This window comes from Amblyomma maculatum, chromosome 3 (assembly GCF_055883805.1).
Source record: "Amblyomma maculatum isolate TAMU_Amacu chromosome 3, ASM5588380v1, whole genome shotgun sequence".
Classification (NCBI taxonomy): domain Eukaryota; kingdom Metazoa; phylum Arthropoda; class Arachnida; order Ixodida; family Ixodidae; genus Amblyomma; species Amblyomma maculatum.
This window is the reverse complement of record NC_139346.1, coordinates 197,792,204-197,814,662: the sequence shown is the minus strand read 5'-3', so window position 1 is coordinate 197,814,662 and position 22,459 is coordinate 197,792,204. Positions and strand designations below refer to the sequence as shown.

General features: G+C 47.6%; 1 protein-coding gene and 1 long non-coding RNA gene across 2 annotated transcripts in view; one reads left to right on the top strand and one right to left on the bottom strand.

Moving 5' to 3' along the window:
• The window catches only part of LOC146197380 (dorsal-ventral patterning protein Sog-like), a 224,120-nt gene that overhangs the window by 91,303 nt on the left and 110,358 nt on the right, over positions 1-22,459 (bottom strand). The window contains exons 3-4 of the mRNA XM_084599191.1: positions 10,267-10,393; positions 1,371-1,442 (exon numbers count right to left, since the gene is read on the bottom strand). Coding sequence (XP_084455317.1) covers positions 1,371-1,442; positions 10,267-10,393 — 199 coding nt within the window. The remainder of the gene's footprint in view (positions 1-1,370; positions 1,443-10,266; positions 10,394-22,459) is intronic.
• Positions 1-22,459, top strand: part of LOC146197381 (uncharacterized) — a 201,353-nt gene that overhangs the window by 113,061 nt on the left and 65,833 nt on the right. The window lies entirely within an intron of this gene.

The following is a 22,459-nucleotide window of genomic DNA, read 5'->3' as shown; positions in this document are numbered from 1 at the left end:
TACTTCCTGCGCATTTGGGGGGTATTCCTGTTGTCTGCAAACGCATTAGCGCCGTCATACCCAAGGACACGTGCCCGAGTGTCCGAACGATCCGTACGTTAGATGTTCGTGTTTTTTTAAGTGCTGTACCAACCAACAAACATGTGGCGCAGAAAGGCCCTACCGGCGAGAAGGCGCGGCATGCTGCCACAGATGCGCTGTTTGCCTGGTTGGCAGGAGTGCGCTGCGTGTAATATGACCAGCGCTACGGCATCATCATTCGCCTCCTCGAAGAGTGGCTCTCGGATTGCTCCCAACCTCGCCGGATTTCCTTCCTCGTCTTGAGGTATCACTGGTTTTATGAAGTTATTTTATTGCATCAGTACAGAGCACACATTACGTTTGGATTCACACCTTGGGCGCGAGCTAGGGTTTCTATTCGTGCTTGTCCCTAGCGGTCTGTGTACCTGTCTTTTTGCTCTTATAGCGGGTTCCTCCAGCCAGTAGTGGTTCCAACATGTGCAGTCTGGCTGTTGGGTATATTTAAGGCGCTCCAGTAGCATCCTTCCGGTGCAAGTTCTGCTCAGGCAAGGAATTTGTTCTACCCGTTGTGTATGCACAGTGCACCAGCTCCACCGCAGTAGAACTTTGTCCCAACTTTCGGGTCAATCCCATCTTGTAGCATTCCACTCGGGAAGTGCCCTAAACTACTCAACCACGCTCTCAATCCCACCCCCACATTTTCTTCCTGGGAAGCTGCTCTCACCAGCGTCAACGTTCACAAACAGCGACGGTTGATTAGCAGACCTCAAAGTCTCCAACACTGAGGTCTTTGCTCAGGGAGCAAGACGTCAATGCATCATAGTGAATAACATGTTTAGAGCGATAGCACTAGTTCACCACCAAAGCTGAAAAAGCGGAGTGAGGCATGAAACCTCGACCTTTGACCTTTGAACATCTGCTGATGTAGCAGGTGCTGCAAATTCAGGCTTCACTTGAGGTGGAGAGATAGACAAACTGTACCTAGGCCACGCAGGCATGTTGGTTAGACTGGTTAAAGTGGGGCTTTATTTACCTATATCAAGTGGACGTCTATACATCTGGTATTCTGTATGCTAATTAGTATGTTCGTATAATAGAGGACCAAAATAAAGTTTTAGTTCCAGAAATGTTTCTAACCTTATCCGCCCACGTGACTTCCTGGGGCCCTCTGCATGCTTGTCTTTCTTTGGGGCTGGTTTGACGACTACAGGTTAACCTGCGTTTGCATGGTACGCTTGATGTGTCAAGGTTCCGCGACTGATGGATTAACGAAGATTACTACTGTACGTCATTTTGTTAGGTTGTGCCGCCACCGATGCGTCGCCCTTTAAAAGGTAAACTAGACTCACCTTTTGAATTTCTGTCCTCATCGTCCAGTTCGAGTTTGCGCAACGCCAAGTCCTCCTCCAAATCCGCATAGTCTGCGAGGGAAACAGATAAAAGCAACGTAAAACGCGGAACGAAAATGGAGACTGACAGACACGCTACACAAAGCGTTGAGCCGGGTCTTTTGCCGGGACTGGTTGGTTCATAGATAACATAGGCAAAAACCAGTGCGAAAGAACGTGGGCGAGAGAAATACACAACACTAGCTCTCGTTCCGTGTTATTGCCTGTTTTTCTCGCCCGCGTGCTTTCACGCGTTTATGCCGTCATTCTCATGCAGTACACGCACGCACGCACGCAAGCACACACACACACACACACACGCACACACGCACGCACACACACACACACAAACACACACACACACACGCACACACACACACACACACACACACACACACACACACACACACACGCACACACACACACACACGCACGCACGCACGCACACAGGCACACGCACGCACACACGCGCACACACACACACACACACACACACACACACACACACACACACACACACACACACACACACACACACACACACACACACACACACACACACACACACACACACACACACACACACACACACACACACACACACACACACACACACACACACACACACACACACACACACACACACACAAATAATAATAGTAAACTCTTAAAACGCGAATCCTCTCTCGCGTGCATCTCGGTGGTTCAAAAAATGTGCTCGTCTATAAAGACTTCTATAGAAATCGTAGCACGATGGCTCTGTTTCGTGTCGCTTAACCGGTCATAAACGGCCTACGAATATGGCGGAATCATCTGCGAGGCAAACAGCCGCACGGCCTCCTTTTTAAGGCCAAAATGCTTTTAGCTCCCATTCTCGGCATATTCAGGCTACTGTTTCAACGCGATGGACCGCAGTATATGTCAAAGTAAGTGTACAGCACAGCGCCGCCTTCGAATTGCTGGAACGGCAGCGGCAGCCCCGCGGAGCCTAGTTTCGAAGACGAGCGTAGTAAGAGGACACACCCGGCAGCTGCCTCGTGAAAGGTTCACGATGTTCATAAATCATGCACTGTTTCCAGCAGTCACGAGCATTTGCGAGTGAGAAAGCGGGTCCGTAGACTGCGCGTCTGTGAGGGAACATGAGCGAGCGCGAAAGAAAATGCGGCAACGTGGTCTGTTAGCATGCTGGCGGCCTTGACGCTAGCAGAGTCGCGCGTTGCGTCATGACGTCAGACAGTCGACGCGAGGTCAAAGCGAGTGCGGGTCTAAAATCGCCGAGTGTGGGCCGCTGCGCGGAGAGACGAGTGCTCATTGTTTTCTGCATTTCGGAAACGTCTCAGAAAGATACGAACTAATACAGAATCACAGAGAACGTCGAAGAGAAAACACGGCGACTAAACGGGCTTAAAACTTCACAGTAGAGAGGCATGCCTTACCGCCAAGCCTGAACTTGTTAACTGTCTGGCTTGCACGACTCTTCATGGTCAAATAAAACAGCGCAAATAATTGTTCTGCGCTTGCTCCCGTAAAATGGCGCACACATCTTGTGGTTTTAGTACTGCCTCAGAAGGCCGCTCGATAATGGGGCACTCGGTGTAGGTATCACATAAAAAATAGAACCTTTATTCGTTGCGGCAGGATACCCGTTGTATTGTCGACTTCGGTTTTCGAAGGAATGTCCGGAAAACTACCAAGACGTCACGGAAGATGCTGTGAGTACGAAGTGTCTAAGGAAGACAGCAGTCATTCCTCTTCGCGTACACCATATTTAGCACAACGTGAAAATAATTGGAAGCCGGTTTGACACTGAGGTTGGTTTCAGCGCTACCGTAAACTCGCTGTACCGGCTGTGTAAGTTAGTGAACGCCAGCGTCAATAAAAGAAGCGCCGGGCACGTTTCGTATCGGGCGCATATTGATTGTGGCTTCGTGGTGCGTACTGTAATCTACTACATTTCGAGGAAGAATATATTGGACAGACAGGACATTGCCTCCATGAGCGCTTAAGGAAAATGAACTATAATGTACACTAAGTTGTGCCGCAGCATTGAGGCTTACGTAATCGCGTATGTGGATGTACACACCTCTCTGGTGCATGTCATGTGCTGAATAACTTTGTAGCCGATCTCCTCGTCAAGAGTACATTTAAACACGAAAAATTTCCCGTTAGAAAGGCGTAATTGCAATCTAAGAGGTTCACAGAGGTAGCCGTCGCATTGTTGTACTGGCCAGTTCATTGGACTGCTAACATGCCGCATACTTATCCACTCATATCCTTTACGCTATGCAGCATGCTTCCTTTCTGGGACCATATTCAGCAAGATGAAAAATTTTTAATTTCATTTGGTCGCACGCGAGCATGAACGGCTGCATCAGGCGAAAGCAGCAAGCGCGACCAGTCACATAAATTCCAACATAGCGGGTGCCCCCGTAGATTGCAACTCACCGATCGGCGTTAACCACAGCCTGCGTCATGCGTTTAATACGGATATCCGATTGCCAATGAAAAAATGGTGCGGTCGCTGTCCGCGGATGCGTGAAATCCGCAGCTATAGCTCATCCCCCAAGCAGTGCTAGAAGGCCAAATGAATAATGAATCCGAATGAAAATGGCAGACTGGAGCTTATGAAATACGGTCCCTGTCTGTCCGCTTACTGTCACTTCTTGGGAGGAGCGTCCGCCATCTGCCCCTTTTCTTTTGCTGGACAGCGGTTTCAGCTTCCCTCACCGATTTTGGTGCCTTACGTCCTCCTTTCGTGCTCAACTGTCCTTTTTTAATGACATGAGGCAGCGGTTTTAGCCTGCTTTGTTGCTCTCTCTTTTTGGTATGCCATACTCTTCAGAGTCCTCGGTAAACATTCTCGGCGCAGAGCCAACTGCTAAACGATGACAAGATATCGCGAGGCAGGCTACGTACAACGAAGGGCTGGGGCGATAGCCGAGTGTTATAAGGCATCGGGAAATGAAGCAGATTGTATGCGTCACCATTCACCCCAATTACTCTCGGCGTTATGTAGCTTTTTCATCCGCTAGACACCTCTCGGGTGGTAATATTTGAAATGTTTCCAAAAAGTGCTTCATGTTCACCTATTCCTAGCTGCAGGTTCATTACGCTTTCGAGACGATGTTTGCTTTAAATTGGCCAGAATTGAAAGTAAAAGAACTCAGCGTTATTAAATAGAAAAATAGGTAACGCTTCCCCTATGCCACGTAGTCAATTCAATCGGCTCGAGGTGCGCCTCTTGTGCGCACTATAAAGCTTTCCCTGCAGCGTCGCGTGATATTCTTGAACGCTATGCATGCTAGAAACAGGGATACAAAAGCTAGCACTGCTCTCATTGCTTCCATCGCTCTCTCTCTCTCGCCTTATCCCTCTACCAGCGGAGCCGCGTACTCCGAAGCTTCGAACTCTGCCCTCCCAACTGCGGAAACAAACCGAATAAGCGCAACAGCCGTTAGAACGAGTAGCGCTGTTGTCTTCTGGGAGTAAAGCGGTTCCTGCCCCTCATTTGGTTTGTAACGTTGTTTATACAGTCTTTCCTAGTGCATTACTAAAGCCACGAATTGTCTTAAAACTTAAAGCAGAAGGAACGCAAAGGGGACTTTCGGTGACACTCAGGCCTGGTTTGTTAGCAAATGGCTTTCTTTTTTTTTTGCTATGACAAACAACACAGCTGAAAGAAACGGAGAAAGGAAACCACTTAACGCCGCTAGTAAACTCACTGACGAGCTCTAGCGAAGTATAGAATCGAGTCAAAACAACGAACGAGCGTGTAGTTCTCTCCAGGGAACTGCGCCATTTGGCTCACATGTTCCAAAGCGAGCTAAAGAGACAGTTCGTGCCTAAAGAAGCAGTCGTAACAGCAGCTCCCCGTGTGTCGCAGGAAGTACACAACGCTTCCAGTCCTGCAGCACATCCACACGTGAGTGTACTTAGAGCAACGCCGTTCTGGCAAGAAACCAGCGGTTCACGCCAGCTACGACACCAACAAAGATTCTGCCACTGTGGTCGAGTCCAGAGGTTTCGTGCAGCGTCTGAAAAGGATCGGCGGCTAAGTAGGCTCATCTTCATTGCCGCGCGACGGTGTAGCAAACTTATCTAGATGCGAAAGCAACCAAAATATGCAAGGTTCCCCGCAAGGGTTAACAAGTTAACAAATCGGCAAGGCGCACTGGCCACAGCGCGACCGTCCGAGTTTTTGTCGCGCGCTAGAGAAGAATGAAAAGAAACAAAGGCAGCTCGCCTTTGTGAGCTGGATACCTGCTAACTCCACAAGTGAGGTCAAGGACAGCAGGTAAACAGGAACTACATAGACCACTGTTCTTACCACTGCAAGTGCCCTTCCACTGCAACCGCATGGATATTGAACAGCATTGATATTTTTCTTCTATCATGAGAGTGGTTCCGTCAAGGTGAGAATTAGGCACTGAAATAGATAGAAAAATAACTTATGACGCAGGCATCACTGGCAGAATCACAAATGCCTTCTTGTGGCGGCTCAGTGGTTTCGACACTCGACTACTAAGCCGGTAGAACCGGGTTCAAACCCAGCCGCGGCGGCTGCGTTTCGGTGAACGCGAAATGCAAGGCGCCCGCGTACTGTGCGTTTTCAGTGCACGTTACAGAATCTCGGATGGTAGAAATTGTCCGCAGCCTATGTGTCGTTTTGGAACGTTAAACTCCATAAAACAGTGCAATCCCTCTTGTTTCTCTTTTAACGACTCACACACCCTTTCTTCTGTAAGAAACTCGCTTCTTTTTCACCAACCTTGTGGACGGCTCGCCAACTAAACACTTGCCCGAAACTGTCGGCGTGCAAAATCGCGTCCATTTCTTGTGTGTTGTCCAGGGCGTCGACTTCGTAACGAATTGGATTTAAACTCGCGGTCGGTCGTTCATTGTCCTTTCCCCGAAAAGGGGGGTTGGCCGATCTCTTGCGGTTTCTGCAGTGCACGCAACAACCTCATCTCCACCCAGGTGAGAGCGCCCATCGTTCTGCGCCTCTCACCTCGCGCCAGGCTTAGGCGGGAGGTACGCGGTGCAGAAATAGCCAGGCGTGAAGAAAAGAGCCGCTTTCCATTTTTCAAAGCCTCGAGGGAAGAGAGCAGAGAGAGGGGAAAGGTGGCGACGGCGGTCGCGTGCTGCCTTCCGGGCGCGACCGAAAGCTTCCGCGGCTGTTTAGTAAACATCAACTTCGGCCGCGCTTTCGAACAAGTCACCCCCCGTTTCGCGGCTATATCAAGGCCGGAGAAGAGCGGCCGAGAGGTAAATATGGCCATCCGGCTTTCGCTTTTTACGCATGAAGTACTTTTAGCTCACATGTTATGCAAATTCAGGCGAACATCGTCCAAAAAGCGCGGTGAACCCGACTTCGAACTTAAGGCCGGAGAAGTTGTCCGGAAACCTCCAAATTTTTCTATCAGAATGCTCGCCTGCAGAAAAAGGCCTTAGATCCGAGTGGGATCCGCGCCCGGGCGGGGTGATGACAAATGAGCAGCTTCGTTTCGCGACGCCTTGGATTGCTCGGTCATCGGCTGTATGTTTAAATGTGGTATTTATTGCAGCGAAATAGCGTATATGTAGAGGAAATATTTACAAGGAAGCAGCGCATTTGATAAACGGGAGGCAAGGCTGAACAAATAATCGAATGGTGGTGCCAATGCGGAGCTCATTAAGTTCATATGCGGTGCGTTACCTTACTGCGCCAAACTCCAATGACTCACCAATACACATGCTTTCCAACAGGACTCCGCATTCCAAGAGAGACCTGTGTAATGGGCCATAACGGCGAGTACGTCATATTATTCCACAGTCGGCTATCATCGCAGCCTCTCGCGCGGGATGTCATAACTTGTATGCAGCCCTATAATCTGCATTGGAAATCATTGCATTCGTTATCTTTAATTGGTTCTTTCAGCTCCCGCAAAAATTTGCTGACTGAAGAACAATGGTCGCAGTGGCGCGACAAAGGTCGAGAACAGCGCCTATTGATGAGCACAAAGCCCAGCACTAGGAAAAGAAGCGTCCGAACACGGAACCACGTGAATCACTCAAAGCGGCAAAAGAAGTCGAGTGCACTGCACAGCTAAGAAAACAAAAAAGTACTTCGCATATAAGCTCCATTTCTCAGCACGAGCAACCTGCTCAGATACAGAGCACTGCATATGATAAAGATATATTGTTTAATTAGACGGCAGTTGCGGTTCGACGATTCAAGAGTCGGCAGGCTTTTGTAGAACCGACACGCTTTCAAGTGCACTCAATTGCTTTTCAGCTGCAGCATTATGCGGTTCAACACAAAGGATACCGAAAGCATACTCAAGAATGCACTGAAAAAAGAAATAACGGGTGGACGCCGCTACAAACAGCTGGCCCAGATCGATTCAAAGGGTGCAGCTGGCAGCATCTATGGGTCGTTCTGGGCAGTGCGATGAACACCGCCCAAACAGCGGGTCTTTATAGAAATTTCCACAGTTGTCATGACGGGACATACAAAGAAGGAAGCCATGCTGTGTTTCTCTGACAACAAAGACCAGCAATGTCAAAAATGCGAATGGGTAAATGAACTATTCCCACGGCGTATTAAGCTGCTAAGTCCACCCTGCTTGTTGATTACAGCGCATCACCTGCGTATGACGTGTACACCTGGACATAGCACACGTGTCAGTGACGGGCCTGCTGTGAAGGCTATTTGGCTGGCTATTTAGGCTATTTTTCGGAAACAGGCCGATCTGCTTTACGTCAGTATTAACTTCCAAGGTAAAGTGCGCCTCACGTTTTGCAAAGTACCTTCAATAGCTTTTAGGCACTCACTTGCAAACTGTTCAGGTTCGCACATACGAATGGAGTACAGGAACCACCATTGACGAGACTTTCTTCTCTAGGATCATACGAGCTGCTACTTTACAGTGAGCTGCTCACCGAAAAGTGATGCCTGGTGCTCGTGTATGCTGAAATTTTCAGTGAATCTATAACCGCCTGTCCTCCCTCGCAATGAACTCGTCCCTAACGTCAAACGTTATATCTACCACCCCCCCCCCCCCCCCCGCCAAAAAACAAACAAACAAACAAAAAAAACTCGTACCCAGGTAACCAACCAGAAGCAGGAAACCTATCGGGACTCCCTGCAAATACCCACCCGTCAATTTGGGCAAAAAATGCCCCCCCCCCCCTCCCACAAAAAAAAAAAAAAAAAGAAAACTCGTACCAAGGTAACCAACTAGAAGCAGGAAACCTATTGGGATTCCCTGCAAATACCAACCCTTTAATTTGGGCGAACAATGTCAGCGTGAAACCTGGTAACAAATCGTCTTCCGGAAAACGCGCAGGGAAGACATGTCGTGCATTGTAGTCGTAGCTGCCATTAAGCCAGATCAGGACACCCAGAAGCATGTACTTGACCTCCCAACGAAGCTGCACGAATATCATGCGCGACATTGCAACGCTCCAGTGGAAAGGACTAAGCAACCAACAACGCGCGGCTTGGTCGAAAGAAGGAGGCAATCCAGGGGAGCCTAATGGGTCCTCGAGCCGCAGCTGCCCGTTGCGACACCGTGGAGACGCTGGTCGTCGCGTCTGGCAGGGGTGTGCGAGCAGATGTGCGCATTAGGCGCTAGCTCCGAATGCGATGCGAGATCCCAACAAAATGAGCTCGCGTTGTGCGCGGAAGGCTGCTTTGAGCGGAATGTCTCGAATGATGCTATAGGATCGTGTTTAAAGAAAAGCAGATATTATTTTTTTTACAGGTGCTCATAGCGGCGCTTTCATCCTGCGACGGTGAAGGTGAATGTGCTTTGTGACAATGCGTGCTTAAGTCATCGAACAGAACTTTTTGTCCCTTTCGGTAAGGTATATATTGATTTGTTTGTCGTCATGTTTAATTGAAACGATCAATAGCTGCTAAAACATAACGCCCCTCCCTACGTTCTTGTGCGTGCGTTTAAAGCAGTACATGGGCTAGTTGGTGCGGCAGACGAAATAAGTACTGTGCCGAGAACAACAATGTTGAACAAGACGTCACAACTGCTAGTGTGGTGTCTGCGTAACAACACGACTTCAACTGTCCAGAAGGTGTATTCAGGGATCGCTAAATCTCAGAACATGAAAAACAAGGGGGAGAGGCGGTCTGTTACATACCGAATTTAGCTTCTGTCTCGAAGGTGCTTGTATTCCGAGCACGATTGAGCTCCAAAGCACCAGTACAAATAACCGAAAGAACGCCTTAAATAACGCATGCACTAAGCTCCAGTGGCAAGTATCAGTATCCATTCAAATTAATGCGCCCATGCGGTCTTTTTCCATCTGCGACACAGTTCAAAGTCAACATCTGAAGAACATCACGCAGACAGCTCATACGCCTGATTGGGGCGACAAAAAGTATGTTTATCAAAGTAGCTGAATCAAGGATGCTTTTAGGCTAGTTGATGCATTTCCTGTCTACTCTGTTCCTTGTGTCCCGTTGCTCCGCATTTAAAACCCACAGCTGAAGCGATCCCTCATTCGAACGACCTGTAAGCCGTTCTTTCATGTCATATTTGTGCCTCGGTTTTAAATAGAGCATGCGTCACAATTTCAGCCACGTGTTTTTGTTGTTGTTTTTTCCTGGAGTAAAACATACGCGCTTCGACTTAATGTTCCGGCGGAAAGTTCATGTCAGTGAAAACAAAAGCAACGAAAAGAGGCAAGCTTGCAAGAGCTGCTGCCTCAGAGCGCGCACTGTTGCAGATTGATAGCCAGGGACTGGGAGCGCGCGAGAGAGAGACTGAGCGCCATGTTGGCACATTGACAGTCGCGAGAAGAGTCGGGTATTAAACGCAGTGTTAGAGGCGCCTTGTGTTCACCCTGCTTCAATACCCACCTTCTCCGGGGCATGTCTTGCAGCATCGCTCAGGCAGCAGCACGGGGTCGTCGCAGGTGGGCTTGGGACAGTCGTTCTTGATGTTCTCGCAGCGGACTCGAGCCACGATCCGCTTCTTGCGGTGCACCTGCGGCCATACAGGCGAGAGAGACAAATCTGCGTTAGAACAACGCCAGGAAGATACATATAAGATCGGCGTTGACTAGAGTCTCGAGCCACGTATTCAGGAGGGGCTTATATGGAGCAGTGTACAGGAAAAGACAAATTGTAACCGGCACGCGTGACTATTCGCCGGCGATGATGCGCTGACGCGAGCACCGAGCGTCCATTGAGCGAGATGAGTCTGCTGTGCAGTGCATGTCCGCACGTGGCACCTCTTGAGTTGCGCCATGACCTTGAAAGCACCCCTAACTGTGGCGACAATTGATCAGAACGTAAAAGCGTGGTGCATTGAACAAACTTTAACCAAGCGTATTATTTTTACATACATTCCGGCCCCGTGTGTCCAACCTCGAGAAAGCATACGCCAGACAACGCGAAAAACGCCGCCGAAATGCGCTGTATAGAGCCCTATCTGGTGAATACACTGACGCTGTTGTGACGTTCTGAAGTATCAGTGTAGCGGAATATATGCAAAAGGCATCCTACATTCATAGCATAATTTATCTAACTACGCCCGCTGTAGAACAAAGGCTTCTATCATACAATATACGTAGCGATACAATACATTGCGGCGCGCCTTTTACGTGCTCTTTTCGCAGTGTCCTAGTGGAACCGGCACTCGAGCAGAGAGCGCGTGAGAGGCGCACTGCTGTTTTCTAAAGGGACATTCTTCAGCTCTGAAACTGGCATTCTGAGACCGAACATTGGCTAAACCGAAACCGCGCGGCCGCAATGAGCATCAGCTAGGCTCGCAAGCATGTCAGGCAGAGGTGACCTCGAAGGCTAGGTTGGCGTTCTCTCCGACCGCGCGTTTTCAGCTTTACTCGTGTGCCACAAGGTTTACTGCGATGCGGCGGCGACGACAATTCTGCTTTTGAAAATCTAAAAAGTGAATTTATAGGGGGTTGCGAAACCCGCAAACAAGCAAGGAGCTTGTAGCACCCCTCGCGTCATGCTCGGTCGCGATGGCGCCCGACAAGGATGGAGTGGACACTGTCGGAGCTAGTACTTATTCGCTGTATAGCTCTGACAAGCCCAATAGCTTTAGTTGCAGTATTAGTTATAATCATCTTGCGAGTAAACGCAGTCTCTATTATGGCATCCACACCACCGCTGACAATACTATGCCGAAAAGTGTACTCTTCTAAGCAAAAAAGAAAATATTTTGAAAGGAACTGCTAAGCGCTTTATGTGAAACACCTTAAATAGCGTTCGCCAACCTCGGTACTCACTCATAAGCATACTACCTTGGGAGGTTTAACCGCGTTTATTTCCCTACTGGTCAATTGCGAATTACGCGCCTCTGTCACCACCTTTTTCCGTCGTGTGAGCTATTTGGAGTGCGACATGCAAACAGTACACTCAATGTTGACCCCAAGCACCCGAGAAGCGTCTTGTCTGGTGACGTACTACAGTGACAAGAAACATGCATCCGTTCCATTCCTATTCGTGAAGTCCTAAAATATAGACACTGCGAGTGCGTTTCGCAGCATACTTCTGGATGAGCAGCAATGGCCACAGCTTCAACAGTTCGTTACGCGCCTCGTTCTTTCCTCGTTAGTGATGAAAAGTAACTTAAGCTGGTCGAAAAGTAGTAAGCAACCCTGCGGTAATTACAAGAGCGTTGCCGTTTGTGAAATCGCTGTCCGCTCTTTCCAATTTGCTGCAGCCGTGTTCTCTTTGTGTGCATTGCAAACGCAGCCCTTTCCAGCACTGCCTACCCCGCGCCCGCGGGTGCGTTAGACGTGTTTATTATACCAGGACGACGCAGAAGACGAGCGAGCGGAAGTGGGTGTGATGGATGGCGTCGGTCGAGCGCACATAGCGCCCTGCATAACCCGAGGGCGATGAATGCGAGCTCGCCTCCGCAAATGGGAGTCCGCGTGCTTTGTGCCGCCCTCTAGGGGTCTAAGAGGGCACTTAATCAGCCCAGGGACACGCAGTCGGGGGCGTCTGGAAAGGCGCGATGTCTCCATCTATCATAGCGCGACGAGCGGGCGCGATTCACGAGGCGACCGTTTGCCCATTCCACCGCCTTCCTTTATTCCCAGACAGTGGGTCGTCCTGTCTCGTCACGGCCACTGTTCCTCAAGCCGCGTTTTCAAATGCAGAGCTATAGGCCTGCACTCTGCGCGCAGCGAGCACGCTGACACCCGAGATAAGTTGTTGTTGGTCTAGACTGTAGGCTCTTTTCACCAATCGTAGCTAGGCAGAGTTCCGTCCATTAGTGCATTGCGTCTTGTCATCTTCAATGCTTCGTAGGCTACGAAAACAACAAGAAGAAAACAAGTGCACTGCAAGCGGAGGCTGTCGCCAAGGGTGTGCGCCAAGAAATGCGGCGGCATTCTCCAGAGCAACACAGAGACAACTTTCACCATTCAACTTTCAGAGCAACAACGGTACAGAAGGGAACAGAATGATGGTTTGGTTTGGTTTGGTTTTTAACGTCCCAAAGCAACTCAGGCTATGAGAGACGCCGTAGTGGAGGACTCCTGAAATTTCGACCACCTGGGGTTCTTTAACGTGCACTGACATCGCACAGCACACGGGCGCTTTGCTTTTCGACGGGCGCCTTGCTTTTCGATGGAGGCGAAAAGCAAGGCGCCCGTGTGCTGTGCGATGTCAGTGCACGATAAAGAACCCCAGGTGGTCGAAATTTTCGGAGAACTCAGGCTATGAGAGACGCCATAGTGGAGGACTCCGGAAATTTCGACCACCTGGGAAGAGAATGAGATGACGTATCTACTCTAATTGTTGCCTTCCATGCATGTCGCGCTGGATACCGAGCAAAAATGCGTCGACGTGTATGTATGCTTCTTAGTGTAACACTGCAAATAACGCACTTCAGCCAGAAGTACAACATCCAGAATTGCTGAACGATCCTGTAGCCTTCCTCTAGCCTACACGCTGATGGAATTGTGGCTCAGCTCAGCGCTCGCTGTTTAATCGAATTAAACGCTTGCGATCAGCAGCTTGACCTTACTTTCTACATAGCGATTTCATCCGCCTGGTCTTAAAGAAGGATAGCAGGCAAATGTGGACGACCCATGCCTCTCCCTCAAAGTGCGTAACTTCAATGATAATGCATGCGCTGAGTAGTGCGAAATCGTGTACGCAGTTACAGCTCCACTGATATGGATAGTAATCATTTTTACGCTCTCGACATGGTCTTCGAAGTACATTCCGTGAAGTTCCATTCAGTATCCATACTAGACATATATTGATTCAGCACCGTTTCCCCGTTTCTATGCCAAGGGGAACAATGTAGTGATGCATTCACAGCGTAGCGAGGCACGTTGTTTGTACCTGCGGCGTCGGTGTAACGAGACGCGGTTTGAAGAGAAACCGGAGAGCGAAGCCGGTGTACCACTTTCTGCTGATTGGTATGCAGTGACGCCCAAGTGACAGCCCCTGTCAGGTCCGACACAAGCGATACCAGATAAAAGGACGAATAATGATAATATAAACCAATAATGCGTTCTCCGAACTAATGAAGTCAGCTGGGCTGGTTGGTATTACACTGCGCGAAGTAATAGCGCCAACAGACCAAAGATGAAGCAACGGCAGAGCTTGACGGGTCAGCTCTCGACTTCTGGTTTAGTCTGTTTGTACTCCTATTTGCAACGTTTATGTTTATATTATATTATAATATATTATATTATATTATATTATATTATATTATATTATATTATATTATATTATATTATATTATATTATATTATATTATATTATATTATATAAAATTAAATTATATTACATATTATTGTATTGTATTGTATTGTATTGTATTGTATTGTATTGTATTGTAACGGGAAAGCACTCAGAGGTACGCGCGACAGTTGGCCGTCATAAACACCCTCCAAGAAGCCAAGCCTAGCCTAACGTCAGCCTCGTCGTTTTTCACCACAAGCGCCAGAACGACCTCGCCGTCTGGCGACTGCGTACCGCAACAGTGTCACATTGTACCACATTGACGACCACAAACAGCTGCTGTTGAGTTTCACAATACACAGTTGGCACAATCTCGCAAGTTTCCTTTTTATATTTTGCATTTGCTACACAAAATGCGTGGCATTTGCATCCCACTCGATGGGATGGAAATGCTCAGCTTTCACACGAGCAGTGGGAGGCGGCCTTGACCAGCGACAACCTGGACCAGCAAGCCTGGATTATCCAGCTAGTCCGCAAGTCAGCTGCTGCCAGCGGAGCCCTGGACTAGGGGCACCGACCACCCAGCTCCTTACTGATTATTATGCTCATTAAAAGTTTTCTCTCTCTCTCTCTCTCTCTCTCTCTCTCTCAGCTCTCAAGAAGGACGCGAGCGACGCCATACGGATGACGCAGAAACCATGTGCACAGCAGAGCGCGCCAGAAGAACGCCGAAATCGACCTTGGCATTCGGGCTCTCGCGGGCCGCCCCATTAACCTCGCGGAACGCACGCAAGGGATCTCCGAGGCTGACACCCGTACGTGCGCAACCGTCGTCGATCGTGGTACTACATGCACACGCAGTGCCTCTTGGATGATTTCTAAGTTACTCTGAGGAGAGCAACTTGTTCAAGAACGAACTTTGCGGGGGTTAATTACGAGTCATTAACATGACGACGAGGTGTACCCCACAGTGAAGCTACAACAAAGTCGTTGAAACAATAAAACGACAAAAAATTATCTCGTCCGTACACTCAGCCGCCGGCGTAGTACAAGTGGCTTACACTGGCTTACACGCATTACACTGCCTGGTCGAACAATTAAGCTGCCGGCTTGCCTGCACCGAGTTACTAGAACATTGCGATTGGAACGAAAATTAGGTAGACGTGAAATAATTTGTTCGGAGGCAAAACGATAGTTTACATGTAAGTTTAGGAAAGAATAAGTGCGGAGTTCAAACAGGGACTAAAAACTGTGACGACGCAACTGCGAACGTGGTATCGTTTCTTCGTGTATACTTCACGTAACTCTTTGTATAGTGCAGCCTCCTTACAGGCCAGCCTATAAAATATGCCTATCGAAACACGTATACAACAACACCGGCCTACGGAAGACTTTATGTTCCTTTGTCGCCATGTGAGCACAACGTGTTATCAAGCGAGCTGCAGTAGGCAAACTTATTTTTACAAAAAAAAAAAATCCATGCCTGTGTGATGTGTCTCGAAAATTACATCTTAAAAGTACTATTGAGTCATGGCGCTTGCACTGTATGTTAGCTGGATGCTATTCGCATGCCGCAACTGCCTTGCTGTTACCTTACGAGGAAGCTTTATTTTATGATGCGCGCAGTCGTGCCAGCTTGTGAGTCACTAGCACTGTTAATGGCCCACAGTAGCGCCGAACAAGGTAAGACCACCTAGACACAATAGGCGATGTTGCGCAAGCGCGTCGAAATCTATTCGACATACGAAGACAATGCGATGCAAATGTCGCGTGATCAACATTTCCTTGTGGTCTTTCCAGTTCGTTGTGCATGGTTTTTCCCTCTCAACTGGTTCGCCACAGACATGAATGGGGTGAAGCGCTAGCTGTTGAGATTGCTGACTGAAAAAAAAAAAAAAAAAAAATACAGCTCCGAGTGGCGGCTCCGCTTAGGCCCCGTCGCTACTTACTGGATGGTCCACTTATTTAAGCATGCTAATGAGTGAGTTTATCAGAAGAGTGGGCTTCCCCGTCAATTTGGGGGGTCAATCTTTTTTTTTTCGCTTGAGTAAACACGCTGTGCGACATACGCGCGCAGATGTATGCAATCGTGTCTCCAAGTGCGTCATTGTTATCAACTCCGAATAGGCCCGCTTGCTTCAGAGTGTGCCTACTAAGCCAACTGGCCCACTACTCCGCATGCGACGCGTCAGTGTCGCCCTCCTCTTACCGCTTTTGAAAGAAGGGAATCTGGGCGTTATACAAGACGTTAAGAAAAAAGCTTAGACCAGATGAGCACATTTAGAAATCGTGAAGTTTATTGGAAATAACCCGCCAGATATAAAATTTGTACGCCCGCGCATAGCGACATAATTGAAAAAAGGAGAATCACGATTGCAAAGAAACCAAGCAAAATATTAAATAAACAGGATAAGAAACGGCAACATCACATTACAGTCATTCAAGAGGCATTGGCAGAATCAAAAAACGAAGGTTAACAAGATGTCATTAAAAACGGAGTGCTTTTAGTTAAAGTAACACCGAGGACTTGCTAACAAAGGCGTCATGTCCGAAATTTTCCGAGATCCCATCTCGAGTCGACTTTGTGCAACTAATGACGGTGGCTTTCCTGTGATCGAGGCAGCTCTTGCAAAAAAAAAAAAAAAAAACTGTTACATTTTAATTTCGAAAAGCGGAGCTTTCACAGCCTCTCCTTAAAGCACTGTCCTGTCTTTCCAACGAAACTATAACTCCGCAGAAGGTCGGAAAGCACTATTAATTATATCACGTGGAGCAGAGAGCTGGGCGAGCTTGTGAAGGCTTAGCGCAATGTACAGTGCCAGGCCCAGGTTCTGGTCATTTTGCGCCCTATTTTACGTTAGGATATCCCATGGCACAGAGGAAGTAATTGATTATCGCGTAAGTGTCCTTGAGTTCACTGTCTAGCACACGCTTCTACAATTGCGATAGTCAACAAGGAGCCGAAAGCGCGAGTCTAATGTATAGTTTCCTCGCGTCTTTCTTGACATGAAATGTTAGCTTGTGCATGCGGGGCTCTAGAAGACCTTTGTTTCCTGGGACCGTCGGCTCCCGCGCGCAAACCCCGTTACGCAACCTATTCTAGGGTGATTCAGCCCAGCCTGAAGACGGTGAAGCTGAGACTTTAGTGTGTTAACACTAGATGGTTCACTCCCTCATTTAGCCGGAGTGCGATGTCTGAAGCCTCCAGGCTCGCGCAGCAGCGACGTTCGTACGAGACGCTCGTGACTGCGTCGGCGCTTGGAGTGACGTCACGGGACCACATGTCATGGCCAAATGAGCAGCACTTACGAAATTTGAATCGAATCTGCTGGAGCCATTGGGTCCCCACGCTAGACACGCTAGACACGCCAGACAAGCTATTCCTATGCCACGCAGGTAATCTCGAACGGCTTGGCTAAAGCAGGGCTTCATATACCGGGCGCTGGAGCGAACACTTTCAAAAATTCCTAAATGTAGGGAGTTCGAGATTGAAAAAAAAATATGTACAAAAAAACTCTCAAGCGTGCTGCACACAATTTGCTTAAGAACTCTTTTAATTAGATAACTGATCACCCGGCACCCACTGATTACTTCTTCAATTTTTGCGTGTGGTAGTTAATTCTAATGACGAGGTCGAAGCCGTTAGCAAAACGAGGTCATATAATTTTTTGAAACGAAGAAAAGCTATTTTGTGAAGCCCTGAAGAGCAAAAAAACATCAACGCTTCTTTCCGTACGAAATCGAAATTGACCGCGACAACCGCAGGAGGCTCGGGACAGATGTGACGTAAGCAGCGATAACGTGTTGCAGTGGCCACAGTGCTAAATGCGAACTGCCTTCTCGATTGTGACGTGTCATGCACTTCATTTCAAACAATAACGACCACTCAGTTGGCAATGACTCGAATTTCTGCTGAACAAGGCTGCGAGAGAGAAGAATGTACATAGGGTGGCGCAATGCCACCTGAAGTTCGAGCTGAACGTCGTAGCCCTGAATCACGACATAACCGGACACCGAACCTGTACCGAGCTTCCTGCGCTTCCCTTGCGCTCAGTTTAAAGTTCATACAAAAACAAAATAGTGAAACATTTTCATCATAAAGAGCTTTACAAAATGAGCTTTCCTTCGTTTCAGACACTGACTAGCATCGTTTTGTTCACGGCTTCGATCTCCCCATTGTAACTAAGGTAACTAAGTAATAATTGAAAACTTAATTAGCGGGTCTTAAATCGTTCACTGTATAATTAAATGTTTTGTAGCCAATAAAGCCGCCGCGGTTGAGAGTTTATATGTATATATATATATATATATATATATATAGGCAGAGGGTGGCGCTGGTGAACACTCTCAAGGTTCGTATACAGACAACATAAATACCCAAGAAAGTAGCAGGGGGGACAGCGGCCGATGTAGCTCAGTTGGAAGAGCACCGGACGCGTTATTCGGAGGTCGTGGGTTCGGTTCCCACCATCGGCACGTTGTTTTTTCTTCTACTTTGTGTTTAATTATCTTTCCCCTAAATAGATTAAATTATTAATCTCTGTGATTATCCAAGTAAATATTAAAAAAAAAGACAAAGTATCATCCCCAACGCTTTCCTTGGCCTCGCCGACTGTTGGCTTCTTTCCTTCATACATATATATATATATATATATATATATATATATATATATATATATATATATATATATATATATATATATATATATATATATATATATATATATATATATATATATATATATATCATGTCAGTTTCAAGCCCACCATTTTCAGAAAGTTTGTAAAGTGTTCGCTGGAATACCCGGTATATATCCGGTGGTACTGCACATAACCGGCGCACATTGACTGTCTGCTAAAGTAAGTGCGACAGAAAACCAATGTGAAAACGCCGCTGACAGCGCACCTATTTCGCATTCTACTCTACTTCGCTAAACCCCACATTATTTCTCAAATTTTCGCTGTCCACAATGTTGTGCGGGCACGGTTTCAAAATTGCGGACGTCAGGCAAGGCAGACCAATGCACCGCTTAATTAAGGCAGGATGAGGAAAGAAATGCCAGAACGGCTTTCTACAGTATTGGCATATATGTCCAGTCGACGTGGCCATTCTTCTCAAAACTAGGCCGTAAGCCTAAAATCTGGAGGTATTCGCCCTGCTGGGCTCGCTAGTAAAATCCAGTCAGTGCGAATACTGAAGGCCTTAAATACGTATCCTGAACTTCCCATTTGTACCGTCTTGTCTTATCATTATCCGACGCGCTTAAGGCACCACACACGCCATTCATCTCCAGCCTGTTTTCGCCACTTCAAGAGCAACGTGACCGCTAAGTCACGCGGTCGAGTGTCGTGATTCGAGCTTACGACACCAGCGCCCGTACGTAATTCATATTGTCGCTCAGTTGGAACGACCCAGACAGCACTCAAAAACAAGTGGAGATATGCGCCGCGATCACATGGCTGTGTGGCTTCATCACGAACGTGCTAGATGACGTCATATCCTGGAAAAAGAGACTATATATATAGAAGCGCAGTGACAACATCGACACCCTCTGCGCCCGTAGTTACGTAACTGAAGCGAAAGGGAGTAGAGAAACACAGTCTGCTCTGAAGAAATCGCGCTGTTTGCAATCTTAGCAGAAAGCTCTTTTTCTGCTGACCAAGTATTATTCGCAAGACGATCCGTGGCCGCGCTACCGCTACTTCCATGTAAGTGTTGCCATTGGAAGTAGAAAGTAAACCCCAAATGCTTGAGTTTTTCTTACCAATATCAACGATAAATACTAAATTTGCTAAAGGTAGTCTGGCGCCAGAGACGCCCTGCAGCGCTGACTTAGAGTCAGAGCCACGATATCCCGAAGTGCACAAAGAAAGCTCAGTTTAGGAACCATCACAGGTTCTGCTACTGTATAGTACGCCAACCTGCCATGTCGGCGTGCCCAAGATATGACAAGGCTAGGAATCGCAAATGTGGTACACAATGATCGTTCGGCTTTGTTCCCTGTGTACTCAGTGTACAATTGCAGACGGTCTCCTCAGCTTTACTGTGATTCACAGAACCAGAGATCTTTCCTTTGCGGGCATGAACCGCTTTGAGTGGAAGATTGGGATGACTAGGTTACAAATCATGCCCTCGTATGTGCATAAATTATCGTTGTAACTTATTTACGGCTGAATACCACCAAGCTGCACATAAAGTGTACATGGGTAGCAAACAAGTGACCTTGTGTTCCCAGTCCAGAGTCGATGGACCAAGGGCGAGTCTCCCCAGCTTTGATTATTTGTACCAGAAGCTTATGCAACGGCTGCAGACGAAACAAAAGGCAATGAGCTTAGTTCAGGGATTCGTTGCCGACGGCTTTGCTCGGGATTAGAAGTTATGTTTGAACTATATATGCAAGTAACTTATAATTGACATTCTGCTTGAACTATTTATGCGAATAACTTCTAATTTATATTTGCTGCATGGAGCTGTCATAAAAGTGGGCGCGTAATTAACCGTGCTGGCACCGATGGATGAATGTGATTAAACACGGTAGATGGACCGCATGCCCCATGTGGTTTTTGCCAAACACCTTAGCACGCTCACCTCTTACAGCGGGTATATAAGACAGTCTTGTCGACAGCTTATGCTCATGGCCGAACGCGTGAAGGACGGCCGAGAGGAGCCTTGCAGGGTTTGGTTGGCGAATATCATTGCTTACAATCTATTTGGAAGCGCGCGCACCGGCGTCTTCTCTCCGAAAACACTGAACCTATGGAGATAGTTTGAAGAAATCAAAAGCATTGCGTACGTTAATAGCCAAAAATTTACGCTGCTATTGCGTTAACCTAACGCAGATGTCTGCGTAAATAGGAATTCGCAGTGGTGTGCTGCAATTTGGTAGTGCGCCAGAGAGCATTGCCGTAGGGACTCGCGCGCTGTTTCCTATGCAGATGAGTGTATTAACAAGGTTGTTTTAGATTTAGACGGTTAGAATAAAATTTTAGGCGAACGGTGACCCAGGCCGCGCGGCCGGTGCCCAGAGGACGACGTAGGCCCCGTCCGGAGCGTGCCTTCTACTGCAGGCCCAAATAAACGTTTTACCAATCCAATAGCCGAACGGAATACACTGCCCTGCGACTAGAATATAAGCTCCGTAGCATATAAGCACACATGCGCACACGCAGTTAAAGAATGTATCAAAATGTACAGCCGCCAAGACACCGAAATTAGCACTAAAAAATCCAGAGAGAAAAACAAAACGGTTGAAGTTATGCCTCCCTTGAGTTCGCTGTCTAAAATGTGCAAATCTAAGATTCTATCTTGCGCTCTGATGCTATAGCGGAACGAAGTCTAGCTTGCAGTCAGGTAAGGTTTTCATTCTGGTCGCAAGAAGGGCAGCTTGTATATCATCATCTTTCTTAGTAAGAAATTTAGAATATAATTAACACTGGCTTCTACGGGAGGACCGCGCAGTCTTCCTGTCCTTGAAAATAAGCGCACCCGGGCTGGTAACCATCACCGATTTATGAACTATAGTAAGGCCCTAGAGCCTCTAGTGAGGCATGGCTCGATCAGAGCCTTTGTTTAGATATACATTATAGTTATGGCCCAAAGAGCATCGCTTCGTAACTACACAGCGGTAGTGTGCTGCTTTCCCACTGTTAATTACCAAAACATCTACTGCGAACGAATCCATGCGGTACAGAACGGAGAGAGGCGACCTTTCGTGTGTATATAATAATCGGCTAGACGTTGAGCTGAGCAAACAACGTGCGTTTTCGCGCGAAGACAAGGAATTGAAAGTTTTACCTTGCCGAGATATACTTAAGAGGGTGCTAGAAGTTGACCATTTGAACAAAAATGGTCTGTGCACTGTTCTTCTCAGGCTAGCCAAAAGAAAGCAAAAAAAGGGCATTCTGGATAAAATTGAAACATCGCGCGAAAGCAATGTTCCACACGTTTTGTTTTTCAGTCCCTTTAGCATTGTGTAGTTGGCTGAAATGAGACAAACAACTGCCACCAATTAAATATCGTTTTACGGCAAGCTATACACCTCAGGCTTCACAGCGAGAATGTCCATCCCACATATATCTGCCTCGGCCAAAGACTGGGTACAAAACCTGAAATAGAGCAATAGAGAGAGAGAGAGAGAGAGAGAGATCAAGCAGCGGTCCTATAGCCTTCACAATCAAGGCAGCACCCTCAAGACGGCTCGCTTAGAGCGCGAAATATGTCAGTGCAACACTAGCGCTAACAAAACCTCCTTCTCTCTCCTATGAAAAAAAAAGAGAGAGAGAGAAAAAAAAAACAACACGAAACCAACTCCCTTCGGAGAAGGTGCAACACAAGGGACTCTCATGCCACTGGCGTCTGGACCTGCTGTTTTCACCCACA